The 26,198-nt window shown below is 43.4% G+C and overlaps 1 protein-coding gene across 6 annotated transcripts in view; it reads right to left on the minus strand.

Annotated features, from left to right (window-relative positions):
* Nucleotides 1-26,198, minus strand: part of MYOCD (myocardin) — an 86,178-nt gene that overhangs the window by 30,743 nt on the left and 29,237 nt on the right. For 2 of the 6 annotated variants that reach the window (XM_037001411.2, XM_037001410.2), the window contains exons 2-5: nucleotides 22,387-22,452; nucleotides 12,927-12,982; nucleotides 11,446-11,521; nucleotides 8,844-9,005 (exon numbers count right to left, since the gene is read on the minus strand). In XM_037001411.2, coding sequence (XP_036857306.1) covers nucleotides 8,844-9,005; nucleotides 11,446-11,521; nucleotides 12,927-12,982; nucleotides 22,387-22,452 — 360 coding nt within the window. Of the gene's footprint in view, nucleotides 1-8,843; nucleotides 9,006-11,445; nucleotides 11,522-12,926; nucleotides 12,983-17,456; nucleotides 17,564-17,590; nucleotides 17,635-22,386; nucleotides 22,453-26,198 lie in introns of those variants that run through there. The other 4 variants (XM_037001414.2, XM_037001412.2, XM_037001415.2 and 1 more) reach the window with 4 other exon arrangements.

The following is a 26,198-nucleotide window of genomic DNA, read 5'->3' on the forward strand; positions in this document are numbered from 1 at the left end:
CTCTCAAAGCCACCAGCAGAAGGGGTGGCAAAATCATGACCCTCCCTGGCAGCCGTCAGGTGACATGCCCTTGAAGGAACTGAATGACTGAGAGGGTTGAGAGGGGGCAGCAGAGAAAATGGACAATGTGTCTCCATTTTCTACACACATGGACTAAGTTTATCTCCATTACCTGAGATTTTGAGGTCTGAGGGACTGGAGATCAGGGGTCCAGACTGGAGAACAAAGAAGGGGGATTCTGGGAAGGGCAGTCACAGTGATCTCACTGGAACTTCACCCAGAAGGGGGCTGGGAGGATGGTGGCAGATAGGCAGGCCATTACCACGTGGACAGCTGCCATTGGGTGACCTCAGGTGGAGCCCCTAGGATGGCGTGGCAAAGTCTAGAAGGAGTAGGCAACCAAGCTCACTTCCCCAGTTATCTTGTTCACTTCCAGCCTTCACGCTTTAAGAGAAGCAGAGACAAGTGGAAGCACGATGGAACATGATGGGGTGAAGAGCGGGAAGACTGTGGAAAGCTGGCTAGCCATGTATCTCCACGGGACACAGTCAGAGAATCTATCAAGGACCAGGCTCGGGTGAATGCTGTGGTCAGCAGTGGGCAGTCGTCCGAGAGGACTCCTGGAGGAGGCTGGATCGAATTGAGCCTGAAATGACAGTCAGCTGTGGACAGGACCACAGAAGGCAGGCAGATGTCAATGATGGGAGAATGCCAGGGAGGCTAATAGAATGGCGATTGGCTGAGTTGGGGTGGGAAGGGTGAGGAAGACATCCCCCAGGTCGGAGACAGGATCCTTTGGGGAGCCAATCCCTGGAGAGAGGCAGCTTCTAGGAGCCTAATTTATCAAGTGACATTAATCATTTAAAGAGGTTCATATGCTTGAGTCAGCAAAGAAGCCATGTATACACACAACCATAAACATAAAAATGCCCCATGTACACAGAACCATAAACACAGAGAGGCCCCGTGTACATGCAACCATGTACAGAGTGGTTATTTACACCTGGATGAACAAACAGGTGAGGTCCAGGACCACAAATGTGACTCCTGTCTGGTCTCTAAAAAGCCTGATGTGCCAGGTCAGAAATCACCCACAGACACAAGTGGGGACCACTTAGCGGTGGCTCAGGCCAAAAGTCCCACCTGGGGGCTTGCCAATCACCACTCCCTCAGGGCTGCAAGTGGTTTGGATTTGCGACTCCCAGGGCAGATGAGCCAAGGGAAGAGGCCCCCCATGGCTCCACAGTCAGCTGAGCTTCTCGGGGTGAGAACCCAACAGCTGAGTGGCCCCCGAGAGCAAATGGCAGTGGCTTCCTTTTGAGATGATATATGTGGATCATTTCTTGGTCCTACCACTGCACTGTAGTATGGCTTTTGGCAAGCTACTTAACCTCCTAGAGGCTCAGTTTCTCCATCCCTAAAATGGGTATCAAAATGGTGGTTACCACTCAGAGTTTTGCATATTAAAATAACAGATGTAAAGCACTTAGCTCAGTCCCTGATGTGCAAGTGTTCAGAATTCCCAGCTGCAGTTATTGTTTTCGTTAGGAGCACCTGCTTGTCTCAAGTTTACTGCGATCGAAACAAAAGACCACCCAAGAGGCAGTTTATCCTGTGGCCAGCTTTGCAAAGTTCAGCATCACTCCAGAGCCAGGAAAACTGGTTTGTCTGGAGCGATTCATTCTGGGCAAGCAGAGACAGACCTTCCCCAGAGCAGGAGTGTCCCTGGACTTCCTCTCCTTCCTGGTTCAGACCAGGCTCCTGTGGACAGGGACAAAGGTCACGCCTTATCTGGCTGCCTCTGGAACAAGCGAGTCTATCAGCTTCATGTTGGGACCCTGGGCCTCTACTCCCATCTCCCACGGCTCACAGCTTACTGGGAGCTGTTGGAGTGCTGTGCACTGGCTATTGTCCCTGTAGACATGTCAGGCAGTGTGATGACAGGGACCTGCTTTGGGAAGCCCTGACATCATCCCCCTGCTATGCCCACAGGGCTGGCTTTGGGCATTAGCCCCTTGGGGATCTTACCCTGGCGACACAGAGTTTCCCTTTCCCTCTTGGAAGTGATGAGAGAATGACTCAATTGTACTTCCCTGTGCATAAACATTTCAAATTCCAAGATTAAAGTGAGATAATCGATTCAAACATTTCAAATTCCAAGATTAAAGTGAGATAATCGATTCCTCGGTACCTTTCTGCCAGGACCCACATACCAAGGGCTGGAAAGCACGAAGTGGAATGTGAAATTGGACCTTGCTTGCTTATCTCCGGCAAGCCTGAGCAACACACTGCATGAGAGCTGTTTTAATTCAGACCCTCTCCTGGCAGCCTCCTGGAAGAGATGGAAGCATAGCCCACTTCCAAAGGGAGGTGATCCATGTGGAAGCGGCTATAGTTGAAATGTGGCCCTTGCCTACAGAGAAGTCAGTGCACTGAAGACACCACAGTTTATAGAGGGCGATTTATTGTCCAACAAAGACAGAACCCAGTGCTCTTGAAGGGGATGGGGTGTCTTTATTATGAAAACAGATGTCAGTGGATGTTTGGAGGAATGAGGGTTCCTTTTCTGCAGATTCCTGGCACTTTAGATATTTGCCTTAAGTCTCTAGATACATCCTGATCCTAGGACCACATGAGTCAGGAGAGGTGGTTGATCTACAGAAGTACTTGCCTCCTATGAGCTCTGGAGGCTAATTCTCTAGGAATGAAGATGATCAGGTGTGTAAAGATGCTCATCTATGGGACCTCACCCCTGGCTCCATCAGGTACCTAGGGACCGCTCCCCAGCTGCAGGTGCCCCTGCCCACATCTCAGTGGAGCCTGTGACCCTGCCAGTGGGCAGCAAAGGCCACCACCAGGCCAGATGCCTTCTCTCTGTGCCCATGCTCCTCCTTGCTTCTCCCACACTTCCCCCTAAAGCAACCGGCCTCAGCCCCAATTATCTTTTCCCACTCCATTCCCAGAACCTTCCTCAGAAAAGCCTATTTCATGTATGACCCAGTGGGCTGGCTTCTTTTCCCCAAGGATCATTTACAGTTTGTAAATTATTTCTCACTGTGGAATGGTAGATGTTGTCCATGAGAAACTTATGCCAAAGCAAACCTTTTCTCTTTAAAAGCAAAGGAAACTATTGTCAGACTTGGGCCATGGTTATTGTCTATTTGCCTTAAAAAATGAGTGATCAGAGAGGGTGAGACTCCCAGAGTCTCTGAAGAATGACTGAGTTCTTAGTAAACAAAAATCTTTTTTGTCCTGAAGCCTGAGCCTTAGAGATAAAGCAGAGCAAAGACCAGTGTAGGATCTTGTGGTGAGGTGGGCAACAGTTGTAAATGGGTGACTTCTGGGCCAGCCGCTGGTGGAGTGAAAGCATTGCTTCGTGTATTAAAGGGCTATGGGAATAAAAAGAAGTGATTATCTTTCTAATGGGCTGTATATTCTGAATTACAGGTTCGGTTTTTTGTTTTTTTTTTTAAGTGGCTGAAAAGGTGTCTGTGGATAAAGTGAAGGTCCTGGTTGGCTAGCTCACTACACACATGTTGGCAATGCGTTGTTATTGACTCTGTAAGAGCTCTGCCCAGTGCTCTGGGTGACACAGTGGCACGGCTGCAAGGCTGCAGGAGAGCAGAGCAGAGGCTGGAGTGGTGGCAGCGCCGAGGACAGAGACTGGAACGGCTGTGTGGGCAGAGAGGCCCAGAGGCAGAGACCGGCTTGCTGCATGCAGACTTGCTCTGAGTGAATGGGATGTTAGAGACTGACCTGCCACCGTGGAAATAAAGTTGGGAATAACCCTTTCACCCCAAGAACATTCTACTGTCATTTCTTTGGTCACATTGAATCCATAGTGAACTTGCCCAGGGCTGAAACCCATTGGCAAGACAGTGACTCGGGTGTTCAGGTGGCTGCCTGGTCAACACCAAGGAAAAGGTGAGGATGTGTGAGAAGCAGGGGTTTGTCTATGGGAGCTGAAGACCAGGATCCTTCCAGGGTTTGAAGTGCTGCGAAAGCCAGCTGGGATTCTATTTCACTCAGGCAGAAGCCAGGCCTCTGGACAATAAACAGCTTCCCTGGTAGCTAAGGGATGCTCCCATCGAGTGAAGAAAATACTCAGATGGCCAGAGAGAGAAGGAAGGCTGGAGGAGGAGGCTCCCAGGAGTCTCTGTACCTGAGGGATCTTTAAGTAATATGACCCATTTGTAAGCAGCACAAGGCCATGCTGACTCCAGGTTGTAATCTCTGTTCTCACATCCTTACTCCTTCATCACACAGATTTGTTCTGTTCAGTATTCTGCCCTAAGAGAGTGGCTCTTAGTTATGACACTGTGATTTATAACAGGAAATACATAGTTGGTGTTGGCCCCCACTTCTGACACAGAGCTCTTAAAACCCTTGGGAACTTCCTACCTGCTGAGAGTCACAAAGGTGTCGTTTGTTATGTTAATGAGGCCACTTTTGGACCCCCTGCTTTAGGGTGGGGGTTGGTTGCCTTGGGAACCAGCCAGGTGATTAGAGGGGTGGGGGCTGGAGACTGAATACAATCACCAGTGGCTGATGATTTTATCAATCAAACCTAGGTAATGGAGCCTCCATAAAAACAGGAAAGCTTCTGGGTTGGTGGACATGTGGAGGCCTGCGGGGAGAGGGGTGCCTGGAGAGGGCACGGAAGCTGTGTCCTGTCCCCGTATCTTGCCCTGTGCATCTCTTCCCCTGGCTGTTCCTGAGTTCTGTCCTTTCATAATCAAGTAATCATCTAGTGAGTAAATGGGTTCCTAGCTCTGTGAGTCAGTCTAACAAATTAATTAAACTCATTGAGGGCATCGTGGGAGCCTCTAATCAGCAGCTGGTTGGAGCACGGGTGACAGTTTGAGCTTCTGATTGTGGAGGGTGACCTTGTGGGACTGAACTGTTATCTGTGCCATCTGATGCTATCTCTGGGCACACAGTGTCAAAATTAAGTGGAACTGTAGGACACCTGGCTGGTGTCCTGAGAATTGCCTGTTGGTGTGGGGAAAAACCCTCACACACATTGGAACTGGCTGGTTTTCTATGAAGAGGAAATGGAATCAGGTGCCGTTTTGCTCTGAGATGTAGTCACAAGGAGGTCCAAGTCACCTCTTGTGGAAGTTAAATCAGAAAGCCCTCTGTTCTTCCACATTATGTCATTCTAGTCCCATAAGCCTGTGTTTCCTACAGTGGGAATCTGTAAAATTCTACGTGACTCTGAAAATAAATGTGCTATCTGGAAGTGGGATTGTTAGCTGGTACCCCAAGGGAGAGGAAAGTCTGGGGGCCAAGTCCTGCTGTAGTCATTCTGCTGACTGTAAGAGGGAGGGGTGGCATGTGGGAATGGGAAGAAACATCCCTGAGCAGGAGCCAGCTCTCTGTCGAAAATATCTTTCCTGTGTTGGGAGAGGTTCTATATGATTTTGTTTTAGGGTTGGAGAATAGCTGGTCTTTAATAAAACCAAGAGGGAGGGAGGCAGTGACTGAGTATTCTGCTTGGAGCTTGGCAGAAATAGGAGAAGCACAGCTGCAGGGAGAGCGGGACAGTGTAAACACATCTGGAAAGGCACGTGGACAGAGTAGGGGGAAATATGCAGACACAAGGAGAATGACACACAGTAGACCACAATCCCCGTGCCGCCCCTTCGTCAAGGGGAGATGGCTGATGACAAGAAGCGACTGCTAGAAGGGCGGGCTGGGTCATCTACACTGGAAGAGCGACTCAAACAGCTGTCTCCACACTCGTCTCTGAGCAACTCCTCTGTCATTATGCCATTTCCTATGATGCCATCACCCTGCCCAGAAAAACTCATGCACGTTGAAAGATCACTGCTAAAGAGGCTGATGCGTTGAACCCAGGTGCTAATTCCCCACTACTGGTGCCCACCCGTGGACTTCCCATGGATTAGATTAGCGTCTATCCTCCACTTCTTTCTGTAGCCCTTCCTTCTCTTTATTCTTGACACATACCCTGCTTCAATATTAGCTACTACTGCCTGAGAGCCTCCCCCAACTCTTCTCTCTTTATTCATCCTCCATCCCATACCCAGCCCCAACCCTCTACTGGAAACTCTGTTCTCTGCACCCAACACTGCCTGCATGATTACAGCACTCCTCACCTTTTATTATGACATAGAATTATTTATTATGTGTTTGGTTATTGTCTATGTTTTTCTGGCCTAGAACATAAGCTCTCTTGAAGCAGAAATCTTTGTACATTTTATTCACTGATATACCCTAAGCACTTAGAGTAGTGTCTGACACAGAAGATACTCCATATTAAATGAAGAAATTAGCAAATAGAAGGACAATCTTATCTAGTCCACCAGATTAAGTCACTGTGTATGCTAAAGTCTCGGAAGTCTACAGCTCCAGCCCAGTACTCTTTTCTGCATTCTAGTTCCGTAGAACCCTCTGTGTCCTTAATCCCGGCCCCTTGTTTTCCTGTGGGCTCTCAAATCCAACAGTTGAAAGAAGAATGCATTGCTCCCCAAATCTGATCTCCTCATGGCTCCTATCTTGACAAATGGCAACCATTTTACCCACTTTCCCCAGAGAGAAGCTTAGGTGTTATCCTTGACTCTTCTCTTTGTCTCAATTGATATATTCTACTGATGATCTAATTATGCAAAATCTGTATCCTCTCAGATCCTCTTTTTCCCATACCCACAGCCATGACTTGCTCAGAGTCACATTGGACAGTCATCAACACGTTGAGCAGTCTCCTAATAGAGCTCTCTGATTCGATTCTGTTTCTCTTGAGTTTACTTTATGAGACATAAATTTCTGCTAAGCTGCTAAAATTTTGTGGTTTTTCAGCAGCTACCATCATCTCAACTAATTAAATAGATTCACAATCTCAAATAAAACATTAGCCATTTCTAGGATAAAAATAATCTTCATAGGCTTTTTTCTAGAAACGTGAGGTGATTAGGAAAGAGCAATACCACCACATATAAGGTCAAAGAAGAAAATCTATGCCATCATCTTTTATCATGTGAAAGCATTTTAAAAGCTCAGCATCCATCTTACAATCTACTCTTAGTGGGAGAGGATGTAGAAATTCTTCCTTGGAATATCTACCTATACCAAAAGCTTATATCATATAAAGGAAAATGACTAGAGAAGTTCTCATTTATGAGAGAAACAAAACAAAAATAAATGTTATCATCAAAATAACATAAAAACATAATGTATACATAACAACATAATACTGGCTTTGAAGCACTAGCAAAGTTCCAGTAATAATTTTCTACTAAGTAATGTATTAATAAATATTAAATTATACAATAGTTTTTGCATAGTATAAATTATGTGTGCTTTATATAATTCACACTTATAATTTTATATGTGATATACATCTACATGATATAAATATTTATATAAAATAAAATACATATTATATTTGTATAATGTGGTATATTGTAATTTATATAAAATTATATAATTTACAACTATAAATTTGTAATATATAATTTATAAATAAAACATGAAAATTATGTACCACTTGTATGTTATGCATATACTATATATAATTTTTTAAATGATATTAATTATATCATTCAGTGCACCAAGGCAGAAAAAAACTGAAGCAGGAGGCAAATTTTCATTATTTGCAGACAATACCATTGTACACCTAGACAATCTAAGATAAACTGATAAATGCCTAGAACTATTATGAAAATCTTCAAGGGTACAAAATAAATATACAAAATTAATAGGTTTCCTATATGTCAGCAATAATTGGTATGACTTTACTTGGAAAAAAAAAAACCTTGCAAGAGAAATCAAAGAAGACTTGACAAGGTGGGGAGAGGTATTGTATTTCTGCCTCCGAGGAATTAATGTATTTTAAACCTATGAATTCAGCACAAATTAATCCATAAATTCACTGCAATCCCAAACAAAATTCTAACAAGATTGGAATTGGGGTATGATAAACTGATTTTAGATTTCAACCAGCACATACTTGTGAGAGTAGCCAAGAAACATTACAAAGATCAAACAAATGTAAAGTATCTGTGAAGACAGACACTAGAACAAATTGTAAAATACATTGATAAATTGTGAAACAAAATAAACTACACCTGTCTTTTAAACCATGCACTAAAAGAATTTCATACACACAAAGAATTGCAATATACAAATGAAGTATATAAATGTTAGAAGACAGTATAGGTGAGTAACTATATTCTTGAGCTAGAAATGTTTTCAGTAAACAATACCAAACTCAGACACCAAAGATCAACAGACTTAACTACATAGAAATGAAAAACTGCTGTAGGTAAAACACGTGATACAACAGGGTGAAGGACAAACTGGCAAAAGATGTGTACTACCTGTGACAGAAGGAGGATCAGCATATTTTTCTATATTAATAGCTTTTATAAAGCAGTGAGGGGAGCAAATACCTGGTAGGGAAAAGAGGGAGAGCCACGAATTGCCGATGGAACAAAATTACATGGAAAAATATAATCTCACGATATACCAAAGAACGCAAATGAAAACAAGATCTTTTGCCTATCGTAGAAAAATTACTAGTGAATTTAGATGCATGGAATAGAACATTTGAAACAATGATGAGACGGCTGATGGACATCTTTTCCTGTGTCATATCTGGTTGGAGTGGAGATAGGACAGGGCTGAGTAGGCCTGTACAAATCCAAAGGCACAGGGCTTTTAGTGTGGAGAGAGAGAATAAAGCAGAGGGGAAACCTCATTGGGCTATATAGTAGGTGACGATGGGTGAGCACATCGTCTCGCCTGGAGTCCCTATTTTCATATTTACAAGTTCCCAATACAAAATCCATGTGGCTTTGGAATAGCTGGGTCGTTCTAATTACCTTTCACAGCCTCTTTCACAGCAGCATCGACAGGGAGGATGCTCTTCTCCACCAGCTCCAGGGGCCCTGGCCGGAGGGCAATTTTTTCACTGAGATCATCTGCGAGTCGGGCTCTTTTCAGCTTCATCTGAGCAGTTGGAATGGACCTCTCTGGAGTGGAGGCTGAAAGGTTGAAATGAAAAGGATCAGTTCTAGCATTTGGTTTTTTCTTTTGTAACCAAAACACATTGTATTCTACCATCTTAATAATTTTTCAATGCAATCATCATCATTTCACTGCATCATTTCAATGCATCATCATGGATTAGCAGCGAAGACTAGACACTTCCAAATAAAGGCAAAGAGTCAGGTGTGTGGCAAAGAGAAACTTGCTTGGCGAGGGTTTTTGAAAAAAAAAGTGTGATTTGGCGATTCCGGAAGCAAACAGTCCATGGGGCCTATGTGGCTTGCTGACCCCAAGCTACAGCATTTCCTGATGCACAACCTGTCTGTATGTTCTGCACGGGCTGAGCCTACCATAAATATTATCCATTATTATAATTAGCTATAGTAGTACAACTTCTTAAGAGTTTTATACTTGGTGATATTGACTGATTCAAATGTCCATGTCAATTATTAAAGAAAAAACATTCTTTGGAACAGCTCTTCAATTTAACAGAGGGATTTTAAAAATGGGATTTACCCAACAGCTTCTCATCCTTTGGAGGGTGAGAAAGGTCACAAGCAGAGCCCCAGATCACCCCGCTATCCCTCTGTTGGTTAGGCCCTGGCTCAGGCCCATGAAGAACCTGGGGGAGAATCTCACTTACCAGGGTTTGGAATGACCCAGAACAGTAAGTTCATGTGCAAGAGGAGTTCACAGCTTTACTCTCAACTTTGCCAGTTGAGAAGGTGAGTTTTTTGTGGACAAACCTCCCGGCCCCATTGCCCTGTTATTATCAGCCTGCTCACCCTGCCCTAGTGTCTGGCAGCTGACTAGCAACTTCCACACAGGACCTGTCTAGGGATGTCTAGTTGCAACCGGTCAGACCTGTCCAGAAGCTGCATCTGCAAAGCACAGGATGTGACATATCCCAAACCAAAGAACAGGAGTGCCTCTGTCTAAATCCTCTCCAAGCCACCCTGCAGGGCATCATGGGGCCTTGCTGGACCTCCGGCCTTGGGGGTCTTTCTGATTCCTCCTTGCACACCAACACAGGATTGATCTTCAGAAAACACTCTTTTCTTGCACCTCCCCCTGAAAGATGCTCCTCTCCATCTAAGTCTCTCAGTCCATTTTGCAAATTTGCCACAAACTGAATCGCCCCCACTAGTGACCTGAGATTCTCCATCCCCAACTGCCACTCCAATGAGCCTTGTCTCCTCCCCTCTGCCCCTCAGTCTTGCTGAGTTGGCTCTGTACATTTGCACAGTGAGCATCCCCACCGAAGGGTGCTGCCTGCCTTCTCCCTACCACCAATACTCTACTCTGCTGCCAGGTCTCAGCAGAAAGCCTCTTCCCTCCTCTTGTTCTGATAAATCCCTTTGTTGTGACTGCCTCTAGCCATTGCAAACATTGGTCCTTACATGGCTGCTTCTGAAACTAAGACAATGAACCCTTGGAGGGAAGGGATCATTTTGCATCTAGCAGATCCTTGGTGCTCCAGAGCATGAATTTCCAGTTTCTCTTTGGGAGAAAACAGGATCACCAGAGACACACCTCTGTACTAGGGCCACTGTGGTTCACAGCCAGACATTTTAACTCAAGACCATAATGATGAAACAAATAGTATTTCTTATGCTTGTTTGATTATAGTATTACTATGCTATAGTCACTGTTTTAAGTGTGAAAAGAGCTAAAACATTATAGAAAAGGAAGTGAAAGCACTGGGAAATTCCCCACTTAGGATCAACTATTTTTAATAGGTGGGTGTCTTTCTTTCTTAATTATATTAATCATGAGTGCTCTAGATTTCATCACCAAATCTGAGTGTAAATACAGTTATGTACATATTTTTTCTCTCTGGAATTTGACTGTCACTGTAATTTTGCTTTCTGGTCTTCTTCACCAAACATCACCTGGTAAGTCTTTTCTTATTAAATCAGTTTTCTTTTAAAGGCTTAGTTGCAATGGCTGCCAGGTGTTCAATCATATGGATGATGCATAATTTTTTCAACCAATCCCTGATTGTTGGACATTTCACTGTCTTCAATGTTTTGCCATTTAAAGTAATGTCATGATAAATATCATTGTACCTAAGTCTTTGTATATCTGATTTTTTTCCTTCAGTAAAATGCTAGGAAGTTATTAGAGCTAAAGGATGGACACATTTTAAAGGAATTCGATATATGCTGGACATTCCCTTTGTGCTTATAGAGAGTTAGGACATGGCAGAGCTAAGATTGGAACCTAGTTCAACACTTTCTTATCCACTATCTGGCTTCCCAATTTGATTGTTTACACGTGCTAGAATGACTAGATCTATTTCTGCTCAAAACCACCACTTTCTGATGGCAGGGGAGACTTTTTAAGAGGACTTGGCAGCTGTATAGAGACAAAGGACTCGGCACAATGGCCCACCATTCCATGGCATCCTGGTTTTGGGATTTCGTGAAACCTTACCTTGGAGTATGTGCATATTAACCAAGTTAGCACGGTTGGGCCTGTTTCTGACCTTGCGCTTTAAGGTGTCTTCAGTCTGTAAGCACAAACACAGAATAAATTCTGCTATTGACCTCGTACCATTGACTCACCTAGTTTTAACTTTAAAAGAAGCCTGATTTCTCTCAAAGGAGAAAAGTATTGTGTTCTTTTCATGGCAAATGGAACATGCAAGTATTCCTGGTCCCTACATTTTGACAGAAGAATGCTTACAAAAGCCTCTCTAGGAATTTTCGGATGGAAAAATAAGATAAAGAGGTAAAAAACTTGGGTCCACATCAGGGCTACAAACAAGCATGGAAAGGCTGATAAAATACTAGTAAAACTGTGGTGTTACTAAGCTGCTTGTATTATATAATCAACCCTATGCTGTTGGCTCTTAAAACAGCCACAGAATTCATCAGGGTTAGAGATGAAACATAACCCAAGTCCACCTAGTGTGACATGACAACATAATGCCCTCCTGCTATTTGCCAGATCTCTGCCTTAGGACATGTGACAGTGTAAAGCCTGCTACAAAAACCCACCATGAGTTGGAAGGACACTTGGAGATAGATTATTTACTGAGTCTCATCGTCTTCCTGCTGATAGAGCTCTCTGAGGCGTGACGTGGGCTGTGGCAGGGCCATGACTGTCCCTGATCTCTAGTCCTGGGTTTTTATTCCACTGTATTGGATCTCCTGTTTGGCCCCTGAGAGGGACCCGGGAATCACTCCAGTTCTGATAAAAGACAGTTATTCTTCTTACAGTAGGAACCACAGCTTTAGTGAGCTGGGCTCCTTTCTCCACCCACAAAACAGCTGCAAGGCTAGAACTCTTACAATATCAATCCCAGAAGAAAAACATCTCTTTTTTCATTCCCTCCTCATTTATTGCTTGCTAAACAGTATTTGTATTATTGATAAGTTCAGGTAGAAGAGATTTGGTGTGAAGGTACAGAGTATATGCAACTTCCCATCCACCCCCAAATGCTAAAAAACCCCAGAAACAGAAAGAGAAATAAACTCCGTGCTTTTTGCCTTTAAATAACTGCAAATAAGCTGTATATCCATGGAGCCTACCTTCCCATTGAACTGGATTTTCAAAAATCTGATTATCACTAAGAAAGGATGGTAATGAAAGACAAGACAGCTTGCAAAGGAAATTTACTTCCCTTTTCAAAGCCTCTTTGACTTCTACCCCATCCTTGCTGTAACCCTCCAACAGGAGAAAATTAAGGGAATGTTAATTTTACTTTAGAAAAAAGCGGTTTCAAACCTAACGTGGTTGATCTCATTAGCACGGTTTTCAGTCCATGGAGTAAGATTCCATACAGTGGCAAGGAACCAGCCCATTGGTTGAGTTTGTTGTACAAATTCTACCTGCTCTAGCCTAAATTTAGCATTCAGAGATCCATACCCTGGCATCTAAGTTCAAAAAGAGGGCTGTGCACAAAAAATTACCTTGTCACTATCCAAATGTTTTCTTTGCTCATTGAATTCAGTTGGATTTTTCAGTGCTGCAACAGAAAGACAAAGTCGTGAGCAGAGGCGGGCTTCGGGGCGCTGAGCAGCCTGGTGGCATTTGCCAGTGAGCTTGATGAGCTGTGCACGGTATGGCCGTGTTCGCCTTTATTAGGCCACAAGCAATTGAAGAGGAAAGAACTAAAGGATGCCAGCTTCCCTGAAGCCAAAGGATGCAGGGGAAGGTGGAATTTAGGCCTAAAACCAGAGGAGCAGCAGAGGCAGAATATGAAGCAGGAAGAGAAGAGGCAGAGACGGGCATTCCAAGCTCCTGAGGAAATGCAGGGGCCTGTGGAAAACCGGGAGCAGAGGTAATGCTCTGGTTTAAGGGGAAGGGGTATCCTGGGGTGGCTAACGTCCTCTTTGACTTGGCTCTGCTCTTGAGTGCAGAAGTCTGGGTGGAGGTTGTGGTCTCTGGGAGTGGGGTAGGGTGGTGAGGGGCTGTGTCCCAGGTTGCAGGGAGGGTCTCGTACTTTTGAAGTTGGTAGCTGGTAGGGCAGAAACATGCAGCTAAGGGTGCTGAGTGAGAAGCACAGAGTCAGACTTTGAGGGCTGGAAGGGACCTTGGAGAAGGTGAAATAGAACTGCAACCCTGAACTGAATGGAGAAACTGAGGTCCGCAGCAAGGGGTTGACTTGCCCAGGGTTATACACAGTTAGGGCTAAAAGCCAAGGTCCTCTGACAACCTAACTTCCTTCTCAGTGTGATGTTCAAAATGTTAAGAGCCAGTGGACACAGGCACTGGTCGGTCACAGTGCACAGCAGCCCAGACCACATGCTTCCTGGCTACTCCCTGCTGTTCCCTGTGCTTCATCCTCACTGTTGCAGGGTGCCTCTTCCCCAGGGCCCGTGATTTAGTGACCTCTTTTAACTCAGCAAGGACTCAAAACATCATTCAGCAAAATTCTACATTTGTTATGCGTTTTCCTGATACCTTGGAACAATCGCAATCAGGAGCCACGATCACTTTTCCTTAACAGTGATGAGGTTGGTTGAGAAGAGGTTACAAAATCATACTGAATACTTTTCTGAATTGTCAGTCTGGACCAGTTGATAAATCACATGATCCAGAGATCTAATATTATTCTAACAGATGACCATTTGTAAGCTGCAGGCAATGAACTATTCTTTCAGACTTTGGCCAGCATAAAAAATTGGGTTTCTGACCAGACTGGCACTTGAGGCTGTGTGTGCATGGGTGTGAGCATGTAAGCCTTATTCAGCTCTTACAATCAAACTAAATTTGAGCACAGTTTTCAGAAGGCCTTGCTGGGCCTCAAGTAAACTCCACTATAGTCCAGGTGGCTGGTCCACCATGTTCTCCTCTTTGAGGACACTGCTTGGAAGCTACCAAGACACTCTCTCTAAATCCCACTGCCTCACGCCAACATGAACAATGTTGGACAAAGGAACCCACAGAATAGTCCTAGCTGGTTGCCTTGTGGTGAGTGCACTGGACAGGCACCTCTCTCCTCCTTTTAGCAGAAATTAAAAGGCTTCCCTTCCTACAGGAAAAAAAATGGAAAATGTTGCTGAAACCAGATTTCTCACTGACCTAACCCAGTTTCTCTTTGCTGCCTTCACTTTTCAAATGTGCTGGCTTCTCTGGAAAACCTGCCATTTCAAATGCCCCTCCCACCCCCCCACTTGTCCCCACTCAGTGGCTGAGAAGTCACCTGGGGAAATGTGCAGCTCTACCGCATCGCTCATGCACTCTCTCTGACTCGGGTTGGCCATCCTTTGTGCGGAGGCTGCCTTCCCTGCAGTTGGTTGTGGTGGCAATTTATACTGATAGAGTTCCGAAAGCAACTCCCATTTCCCCAGGCAACCAGATTCTACAAATCTGCTTGAAGAGCAGGGGGCCCTGGTGAATCTGTGCAATCTAAACCGATAGGTCTTTGCCTCTGCCCGACAGCAGCATGGTGGTCGACTCATCAGGCATTATATGTTGTTGTGGTTAGTCACTTACACAATCCAGAAAAGAAATTGATCTTCGTGTGGCCTTACTAAATGGTTAAAAAAGTAGCACATTCTTTTTCCTGACCCTAAGGGAACAGTATGACTCTCCCTTGAGAAATCACTCACATTTGGATCTCAATTGGTTATAATTGGGTTTAGGATTAGAAGGAATTTACCTGGCTCTTTAATTCTCATTAGCAAGTTTATTAATTGCTCTAAGAAGCATTGCATTTCCTGTACCTTAGCTTTGGGGGGCTGTAATTCGTCACTTCTAGGTGTTCACAAGTCCCCTGTGAAATGATTCACACAGTCCAGTTTCCTGATGCTAGGAACACAAAGGTCTTCTGGAACCTTCCACCACAGGGTGGGAGAAGCTATGTTTGCTTAGCAAGAACTTGTGTGGAAGGCTGAAGAGGTCCACACACTGCATTTTACCACACGCTATTCTCCTCAGAGCTTGAGGGATGTCATGTGGGGGCAGAGGACCCTGTCATGGCCCTGTGACTGACATTCGCCTCTTCTGTGACTCCCAGGGATGTGGGTTTTAGCCACCTCCCCTGAGGGCCAGGAAAGTCCGTAAATAACCCCCTCCCAAGTTGATGTTTTGGAAAATACATAAAGGACCTCTTTTGCTGCTGGCCTTGGGAGTATCAAATGGCAAAATTTTGTATTTAAGGGACATTGACATTTAAGATTGAAAAGGAATTTGGATTCCTAAATTTAAAAAAAAAGTCAGTGTGATTTCAAATTATAACATGGTTGTAATCTGTCAGCCACACATCTAACTCGTTCCCCCTGGAGGAAGATTAATCACTTCTCACAAGGGAATTCATGTTCTCGCCTCAGAGTTTAGTTACAGGCTATTCCTATTTCTGTCCCTGCAGCTCTGGCTAATTTGGGTCAGCTGTGTGTATAAACATTTGCTTACTTAGAGCCCAGAGAAAGATCCCAAGATAAGAACATGCCTCCTGCAGGCCCCACTCTGGGCTCTGACCTCATGCCTCTAACAGGAGCCCAGAAAAAGGAGAAAATAGGCTGTGGGGACACTGAGAAATCAGTGGGGGGTGAGGGGGTGGATGGGTAGGGACCTGATTCACCAGCACAGGGTGGGGGGCCTGGGTTTGGTGGCAGCTGTGGCCATGGAGGCAAGACTTTTCACACGGGGCTGCCCACTCCCAGTGTGGAGGAAGAGAACCCAGCTCCTTCAGTGTTACAGGTAAGAACCAAGAGGCAGAATCAAAGAACCTGCATCCTGGGACAGCAGCTGGAGCAGTGGTTCTCAAAGTGTGGCCCCCCGACCAGCATCTCGGCATCCCCTGGGGACTTGTTGGAGATGCCCGCTGTCAGGCCCCAGCCCAGGCCCAAGGATCTGATGCTCTGTGGGTGGGACCCAGGGGTCAGTGTTTTAACCAGCCCTCTTGATGATTCTGATGTACAAGTTTAAGAACCACTGTTCTGGAGTTGAGGAGGCCAGTGGGTCCTGATCTAGGGTCCTTGGGAATCTAGTTCAAAAAGGGAGTGATGGATTGCTAAGAGGGCATTTCAGCTTTCAGAAAGCTGAAGGCAAAGAGTACGTGTGCCCAGAGAAAGACTGCTCAGATTGGTGGAACTGTCCCCTTCCACTGTGGCTGCCTGGGATCATAAACAACTCGCTTTTGTAATGGTTGTTCTCATCAAAAAGCACTGGCTGGTAAGTTTAAATGTCATTAATAATTAAAAATAGATTTATGGATAAATAATTCATGAATGTAAGATTCTTTTGGGGGAAGGCAAAGCTATCGCCGGCATAGGATCAATAGCAGTCGGGGGTATAGTGAAAGATGTCTTGGGTGACTAAAAATCTGGGAACCGTCCATTTGGGCTCAGTTCTCACTTTGCCATTTATCTTTGATATAACCCCAAACAAGTCTAATCTTCTTCCTGAGCTCTCAGCTTCCCACTTATAAAATAGGCTTAGTAAAGCCTGTATACCCTTTGCCTCGCTTTTAAAGACAAATTTTATCACTCATATTTTTTTTCCAAGCAAATGGATACATGCCATGCGTAGGTGATAATGCCTTGGAAATCGCATTCGCGCTTTAGACTGGCAATAAATTGCCTATTCAGTACTCAAATGATAGTCTTAGGGGTCTGAAAATAGTGTAGCTTTGTGATACTTAAGACCTGACTTGCACACATTTGATGCAACATACATGCATACTTTGGAATTTCTCAGGAAAAGAATACAAGGGCAAATTCAAAGTATGCCTGTATTTACTGATTTACTAGTTTCTAAGGAATAAGGAGCCAGCAAATTGAAGGTAAGGTGGGCACAAGAGCATAGGGATTTAGGATTGTTGACCCCAATGAGCTTGCCATGAAAACCCGGGGTGCCTTTTCCTATCTCTGAATTTGAGATGTTAGCAAGAAGGAAGAGGCGGACAGATCAAAACCCTTGTGCCGTGTTCTGCTCAGACAGCCAACAGTGTGTGGTAGGGTGCTGTGGAGAGAAGCCAAGTCACAGGGACGCACTGAGAGAAGAAAGGCAGGCTTCGCCCCGTCCGCTTCTCAAAGCTATCATGAAGCTGCGTGTGCTGTGGCGCAGGAATGGCCCCAGCCATTCTTCTTGCTATTCAGGAGAAGTATCACAGAATTCAGGGATTTACCAAGGCTTTGCAGTAAGTATGTGGCTGCTGTGGCTTGGATTAGTCTGCAAAACAAATAAAGGCAGCACCATTCATAGACAGCTCATTGTATCTTTAAATCCATTTACATTGATCAGATCATGAACCAAGCTGCCAGGCTTTCTCTGAGTCTCTGTGGGGATGTCACAGCCTCTCTGGGCTTCTGGGCTTCTATAATCCATTTTGGTTCTCTAATCTCATTTTCCGTGTTCCAAAATAATCTAAGTGTCCCCTCCTCTCTCCCCTGGGTTCCTATTGGTTAGCAGAGGGAGAGGGAAAGAGAAAGTAATTTCTTTCCCTCTGTGCTCTCAGATACTCACTCCCATGCAGTGGTGTGACATAGTCCAATATTCTTAATAAGGACAATGAAGCAGGGGCGACGCGGGGCCCCCTCTAGACTGTGTGCTCTTTGAAACCGAGTTCCACAAGGCCTTCCTCACAGCAGATGGTCAAAATATTTACCGAACTGCTCATGGCCATTTAATGAATCTAATCCACATAGTTGACCATCCTTCTGCGCTAAGGCTTCTGAACTGGTTGGAATAAAATGGTGTTGCTTAAGATTCTACCCAGGAGAGCGAGGCCCAGGGAAACAAACAGAGTGGAGAAAACTTGCATGAGCAATGTGAACAGCTCCAAGCTCCACAGATCCATGAAAGGAGGAGTGGGGTCTGTCCTAAAGCCATGGGAAAATGGAGACCCTTGAAGCCGCATTGCAGTGTTGAGCTCTAAAGGGAGGGCAGTGAAGCCTTCTCTTTGAATTCGAGGTGATGATGGCAAAGTAGGCATTTTGAGATTCAGAGGTGGAGTTTTGGGGAGAAGTCCAAGCAATACATTCTTAAAGTAATAGTTCTAAGTTAACTTGGGTAGGCTATGTCACTAGGATTCCATGACTTTTGAGAATGTGAACTCTATAGCTCATCTTACACACATGAAACAATCTTAGAATGTGGCCTGGGCCCATGCTCCTGGCCTGAGAACATTTAACCCCTGAATCAAGTTGTGCTAGGGCCTCAGAGCCCTGCCCTTCCTGACTAAATTCAAAGAACAATCCCTTCAAATTCATTCAGAGAACCTGGAGGTGAAAATCCTAAACCCCTGAGGTACACAAATATGAAATAAGTAAATGCTTCACAGAAGCGATTCAGGGGGATTATAAAAAGAGAATTTTTCTGTAGACTGTTGGTTATGCATCAGCGACTTCAAAACTTGCAGGATGCATGCTCAAGAGAAAGGAAGGAGTTAAATTCAGTCCATTTGGACTAGTTTCACCAGTCACCTAAGAATTACAGGTGGTTCTATTCACTGGAGTCAGTGGGAGGGGAGAAACCTTGTAATTTAATCATCAATTTGGTGTGTAATTGAAGTGAGAGTCACCAGACAGCTAAGTCAGTGAAATTTTTCATTCACTCTTGGTCATGGTGAGGCATAGATTATGATGTAGTACCCCAAACCCCAAACCACCCCATTAAAACCATTGGTTTTCCCTTGACATTTTCTTATACATATATATATGATTTTCCCAAATTCCTACTGGACAGTTTGGCTACAAAATGCTTGATGATAGAAACTTAAGCAAGTGCTTGTAAAGTTCAAGTGGTTCCTTTTGAACATATGAGAAAGGAACCGTATGCAGGAGTCAAGAATCAAGGTTCTGGCCTGAGTTCTGCCACAGTAAAAGGGGTGGCATTTTTTTCTGGTGCTTTTTTTTCCTTCAGTGGGCTTTGCCCTTGAGATCTAACCTAATGTAAAACTCAAGACCAATTCTGCTGAAGGATAGCAGGTGTTTCCATGGACCAGCTAAAAATGGGAGTGCTATACAATGATAATAAGGATGCTTAATTCACGTGGCCATCAGCTTTCAACAATGTAGGCAATTTCATGGTAAGTTTTACAGTTTGGGAGGAGGACTGCAGTTATTTCAAACTGTATGGATAAAATGAGATTACATTACTAATCTCACTATGCGTGCATTTAAATTTTCACAGTGCACGTTTGCAGAAAATAAGACCACATTGAGATGTGCCTTTGGGACATTCAAAAAATCTCTTAGTCCTCTTCAACCTCTGTTTCATGAACATTAAAGACAAGGGACTTGGGCTAGGCCAGAGGTTCTCAAACTCTATTTTGGAGAGAACCAGCTCTCTGTGGAGGATATTCAAGGGAGTCTAGGAGAGATGAGGGGGCCCAAATAAATGAGGAAGAGGCCTCCACTCATATCAGCCAGTATATATATATACACACACCATATAAGATAGCTGTAACAATTTAAAAAATTGAACATCACAGAATTAGATAATCTCTGATAACTATTAGTTTTTTTTCCCTCCATGCTACTCCTTTCCTTCTTCCTTTCTGCTTCAAAAAATTCAAATAGTAGACTGAAGAAACAAAAAGTCCTCTTGGGGAATGTAACAAGTTCCACCTTGAATTATACCTATGTGTTTTTATTATCACCTTTTCCCCTAAAATATGAAGTTTCTCCAAAGGACTGTCTTGCCCACTGTGGTACCTACAGTGCCCAGCACACTGCCCTGCATATAGTCTGATTCATGATAAAATTGGTTGAATTTGACTGAATTAAAAGGACCCCAAGTCTCAGCAACTCTTACCTCTCCCACCTGGCTGCCTTTACACAGGAACCCTTAGATGCCTGAGTAAACACTCGTGGCTCTGCCCTGGGTTTGAATGCATGTTTAATTCATGAGCAGACAGAAGAGCATCCCTGTCTTCATCACCAGTCTCTGCAAGTGAAGAGGCTCGTCCAGGGTCTAGCTTTCTGAGAAGAACCAAGCAGTCTGTCTGGTCTGGCCCCCGCCTGCTGGGGCCTGGACATTTTCACAACAAAATCCACCTTAGAAAGCCTGGTTGACTACATTGACAGACAGAAACTACACTAGTTGGGGTGAGCAATTAATAATGTAGATAACTGCTAAATCGCTATGTTGTGTATTTGAAACCAATGTCATATTAGAATTCAACTATACTTGAATAAAAATATATCAAAAAAAGAAAGCCTAGGGGGAGGTGGCTGAAGACTACAGAAAACTGACAATGCTTTACTATCTTTATAATTTTGCTGAATTAAAAATAAAAAAATCACTTCTTCACTCATAGGACTTTTTTTTCCAGTTTTTGTCCTAATGGTACAGTGGACTATGGAGGCAAAATTTTGGTGAAGCAGTGTTTCATTAATAAGTGCACTCTTTGCTTCTGGAAATCTTGGAGAACAAATATTGTATCCCTATAGGATCCTCCCCCACAAATGGACATTTAAGTTACACAGCGTATGTAGAGGTGTTATCTGAAAAGGTATCATAGGGTTCATTGCTCTCATCCAAATGCCAGTTGCAAGATCCAGGCTCCAAGTATTTGAGCACATGGTTTGAACTTTAAATCACATAGAAGCAGTTTGAGCTGACTGCAAGATGCTGAGCCTGCTATTACCTCCATTTTCCTTTCCAGAATTAAAGGTAAGAAATACCAGTGAGGGGATAGATTATGTTAATACCACTCCATCCACATGTTCATCTAAATTTGCGGGCATGTGGTATAGACTATGGTCCACTGAGTAGACCCTGGTGGATCTACAATCTGCTTTTAGTGAATAATTCTTCTGGATGATGGTTAAACAAATTAGATTCTATGCATTCGCAACAGAAAAAGACTGGCCTGGTGAGCTTCTAGAGAACATGTACTCATCTGCCCTGGAGCCTGCAGACCTCTGGTCCCTCTGGTGTCTTTAGCACCTCTACTGGTGGCTGAAACAGGCCACACAGACTTGCTGTACATTTTGGTTAAGCAGCCTTCAAACTGCCAAGCTCATTGTTTCTTTTGTGCTTAGAAAACCTCTAGAAATGTCCCACTATAAGGCCACAGGCTGTTTACTGTTTGTAGGACTTAGCCATTAACAAAGAGCTATTTTTGAGTTACAGAGGAAAATGCCTGAAACATTCTTAATTCTAGCTCCAAAGCACAGATTATTTTTAAAATTTTAGGCCTTGGGTCATAGGACTCCAATATTCCTAATTGCAGGACATTTTGTCAAGGAAAATTTCTGCTTACTGTTTGTTTGCTAAACTCTGGAGTAATAGTCACGACAGAGATCTAGATTTCTGCATGAGTCACTATGATCTGGATATTTTGTTATGAAAGAAAGTTAGAAATTGTGACCTAAAAGAGCTTAAACTGTGACTTCATTCATCTGGGGCACCCTTTCCTCTGTTTCTATAGATAACCAAGAGTTAGCTTTAATTGCTAACTTGGTAAGAAAATTTAAATATATCTTCTAAAAGATACGATAGATCTTCTTTGTCCCAAATTTTGGTCAGTAATTCATTATTATACCATTGATGTTAGAATGATATTGCTATTCAGTATTCCAGAAAGGGGGCATGTGAAAACATCCATCTAATTGTGGACCCAAGTACCCAAACAGAAGTGAGACCTGGGAGGTGAGAAAAAGATTAGGTGATTGGTGTCTCTGGGAAGAGGAGTGAGTATATTCAATTCTCAAAATGAGTGAATTGCTTTTACCCCCGAAATTAAAGCCACCAGGTTGGAACTTTAGATACAAGCTATTTCATTAAAGGGAAGCCCCTGTAGGAAGGACCTTTTGGGGCAGAACATCCACAGTCTGGGATTTCCGCTGACTGTCTATGAGGATCTTGGGAGACCAACCCATGGGCTTAGAGTAAATGCCCTCTGAGGTGCTTTCCAGCTCCCAGATCACATGGTCCCCTGGTGATGTATCCATAAATAGAGACGTAGCTACTCACGTGGTATTAAGCCTTGGTGAGCCAGTTGTTCCTGGGTCCTTCTCTGTTGAAGTCGTAACTGCAAAACTTAGAAAAGGAAGCGTTAGTTTGTGAGTTGAGCTAAATATGAGTGCAATCACTTATATTCACATCATTCTTCTTTTGCATAGCTCTTCTCATTTTATTTTTAGAACAGTTCTGGAAGTTTGTGTGAGGTACATTTTTGTTTCTGTTGTGGACATGGAGAAAGAAGGGTGAGGGGAGCCGAGGGGTGGCAAGGATTTGCAGGTTGGTAACAATCTGGGGTTAGGACATTCGTCTCCTCTTTGAAGTGAGTGTTATTTGCACAACACTGTGCTCCCTCTCTCCCCACTACACCACTTGGGAGATGAATACTATCAGCTTCTGCTGGGAATTTGCCCACTATTTCAAAAGGGGACACAGACTGATGAAGGGATAGGTTTTGGAGTCTCACCTGGGTTCAAATCCATCTCTAGCCCTTTCATAGGTGGGTAACACTGGGCAAGATGCTTAACCTTTCTGACCCCCAGTTTTCTCATTTGCCAATGGAAACAACACCTACTTTGCAGTCACTATAAAGTTCGATAAAACACTGTATCCAAGTCACTTAAAAGAGGGAACAGCCCATAATAATTCATCAATAAATGGCAGCATAACAAAAATCTGGGATCCATTTGGAAATTCGCAGGACTATCAGAGTCATGCTTTGCTTAGAAAAATTGAAACACTGTACATTGTCCAAACTATACTCTATATTATAAAAATTTATGTTACTCTCCAGAGCACACATATATTCTATATATCATATACATATATACATATAACTAGTAACAGAATGGAGGGAAGAGGAACAAAAGAGAAAAGGCAAGGGGAGTGACTTTCAAGTTTATTTAGTATTTCAGAGTGAGGTATCAGATCCACTGCAGTCACAAAATAAACTGAAAGTTAGATTATGGAGAAAGATAATTTTTAATATGTTGCTGTGGTTTTGACTTGGAGCCTCATCAACCTTCTTTGGGAGAGATTATTGCTGTTGAATTCTTTTTAATTACTTTCCCTCACTAGACTACACTTCACTGAATAGCCTCATGTAACTCCATGTTAGGACTGGACAATAGAGAGGACAGAATTATTTTACTTTGTGGATGAATGAAAATGATATGAGAGTTTGTTATTTAAGCCCTCCTTCAGACCAATCCCCACCCCTACTAACAAAAACCTGAACAAAATACAAAAAAATAGATACCTAATGATTCTGAACTGAAAACAGAATCAGGCAGATTGTACAGGGGAGTTCAAAGTTGGATAAGTGACTTGTATGAGGGTGAATTTCCCATCTGGGGGATAACTGAGGGTGGCCTTGGTCATGAAGTGGTGAGCCATGGGTGACTAAACCCCCAACAGAAAACCTGCTCAATTTTCTGGCCGGAAGGATCAGGGAAAAATACCCAGACTACCATGGCTGACCACCAGAAACTGAGGGGGGAAACATGCAGGAGAGAGAACTGAGAAGGAAGTGGTCCCCTAACTGTGTATGAATCCCCACAAGTTTCAGGTTGATCCCTTCATGATGTTTCCATGGGACAGACTCAACATAGCACAGCCAAGGTTTAAAATCAAACCTAAAATTTGAACCTCTGTGCACATTGACAAGAGAGAGCTTCAAGTTCATATCTGCCTGAGTTTATCATATGCTAAAACACAAAACATGAGCATTCTCCAGAGCACTGTAAAAGGACTTAGTCTACAGAACATGAGACTCACAATGTCCAGGGTCTAAAATTAATATACACACAAAGAACCAGGAAAGTGTGACCCATTCTAAATGGAAAAGATGATTGACTGATGCTATGTTTGGGATGACCCAGATATTGGTATTATTAGACAAGGACTTAAAGTAGTTGTTTTCAACTATGTTCAGTGAAGTAAAAGAAACCTACTTGAAATGAGTGAAAAGATAGGAAATCTCAGCAGCAAAATACAGCACACCAGAAGAGGCCAAATAAAAATGTTAAAATCTAATGGCAGTATACCTGAAATAAAAAAAAACAAAACATTGCATGAGCTTAACAGAAGGATTAATATCAGAGGACTGAATTAGTAAACTTGAACAGAGATCAAGCTGAAGAAGAGAGAGAAAAATGATGAAGATATGGACAAAGCCTCAGGAACCTGTCCATAATATCAGAAAGTTTAACATCAGACCATTAGAACCCAGAAAGAGAGGGCAGGAATAAACAATGGCCCAGAACCCCCCATATTTGGTGAAAGATATACATTTACAGATTCAAAAAGTTCAACAAATCCAGAATCAGACATAGTCACAGAGTACCACATTTCGATACATCATAATCCAGTGGCTGAAAACAAAAGACAGAGAAAATCTTGAAAGCAGTCAGGGAAAAACAACCCATTATATAAAGGGAAACACTGATGTGAATAGTCACAGACGTCCCATCAGGAGCCACAGCAGCGAGGAGACAAAACAAAAACAAAACCCAAAACAAGACAGAACAGAAAGTGTCAGCTCAGCATCAAAAATGTCCTCTAGGAATGAAGGCGAGATAAACATATGTCAGACAAAGGAAAAATAAGATAATTTGCTGCCAGCCGACTTTGCTATGAGAAATGCTTAAGGAAATTCTTCAGGCTGAAGGGAAGAAGGAAATGTGTATAGTCAGGAATGACTAAAGAGTATCAAAAAGGTTAACTATCTGGCTCAATATGCAAATTTTTTCTCTTCCCTCTTAAGTTTTTAAAAATTTATTCATGTATGCACATCTCTTAAAAGTAGGTAATAGTTCATATTTTCTCTAGCAGTCACTCTCCTTGCAGCACACCTGACATATATTACTGATTTCCCTAAATCTCCAATTTCCCATGAGTACCTTGTATGGGATCCCACAGTGACACCTTATTCTAATATTTGAGGTCTTTTTTTCCCACAAGCACTATTCTCTGCACAAACTTACTCCTCCCATTCAGTCTGTCTCCACCTGAGCCCACATCCTGCCATGTGTGTTCGAACCCTCTGCCTTTGATTATGATAACTCTGTATGTGTAATCTGGTGTATGGTTTAGGGCTAGGTTATAATTTTAATTTATTCCAAGTAGTTGGAAAATTATGAATATTTCTACTTATTAATGAATTTTTCTTTGCTCATGAATTTATAATGCCACCTTCATCATTTACTAAATCTCTAATGTAAGCTATGACATGTTTCTAGGTGCTAAGTTCCAGTTTATACTTCTGATACTTTTCTCTTTTTTTAGCAGCAAAAAGTAATAAATGTTTTCTGTTTCAAGACAGCAGAATGAACACACACTTGATTCCTGCAAATAACGGAAATGATGGTTTAAAAAACCCATACCTACACTGGAAAAGACAAAGGGGATTCCTCTCTGGACTAGAACAATAAGCCATCTTTAAGAGATAAAAAGAATATGGGGTTGGATTGTAACACTACATCCCAAGGCAATGCAAGTGAGTGAGTGAAAGCTTTGCCAAGAATCCCCCTTGCCCAGGAGCAGGAGGGGGTCTCAGGCTCCATCTAACAGGGTTGTTAGTGGGGGTACCAAAGCGAAAGGTCAATCTCTACCATGTCCTGTACTCCTCCCCACATTGCACCAACCATTAGTTGGGGAGACGGGACTTTCTGTGTTCAGATGGGAGCAGCAGTTACGGTATTTTGGGGGACACAGGAGGGGGCTCTAGGTTGTTGGCAATACCCAAGAGGGTCAATAATCCTCCCATTGCCTACAACTAGCTACTGGTCATCCTGTGCCTCTGTCCCATCTCTGAAATCAGATCA

The sequence above is a fragment of the Manis javanica genome, chromosome 4 (genome assembly GCF_040802235.1).
Source record: "Manis javanica isolate MJ-LG chromosome 4, MJ_LKY, whole genome shotgun sequence".
Taxonomy (NCBI): Eukaryota; Metazoa; Chordata; class Mammalia; order Pholidota; family Manidae; genus Manis; species Manis javanica.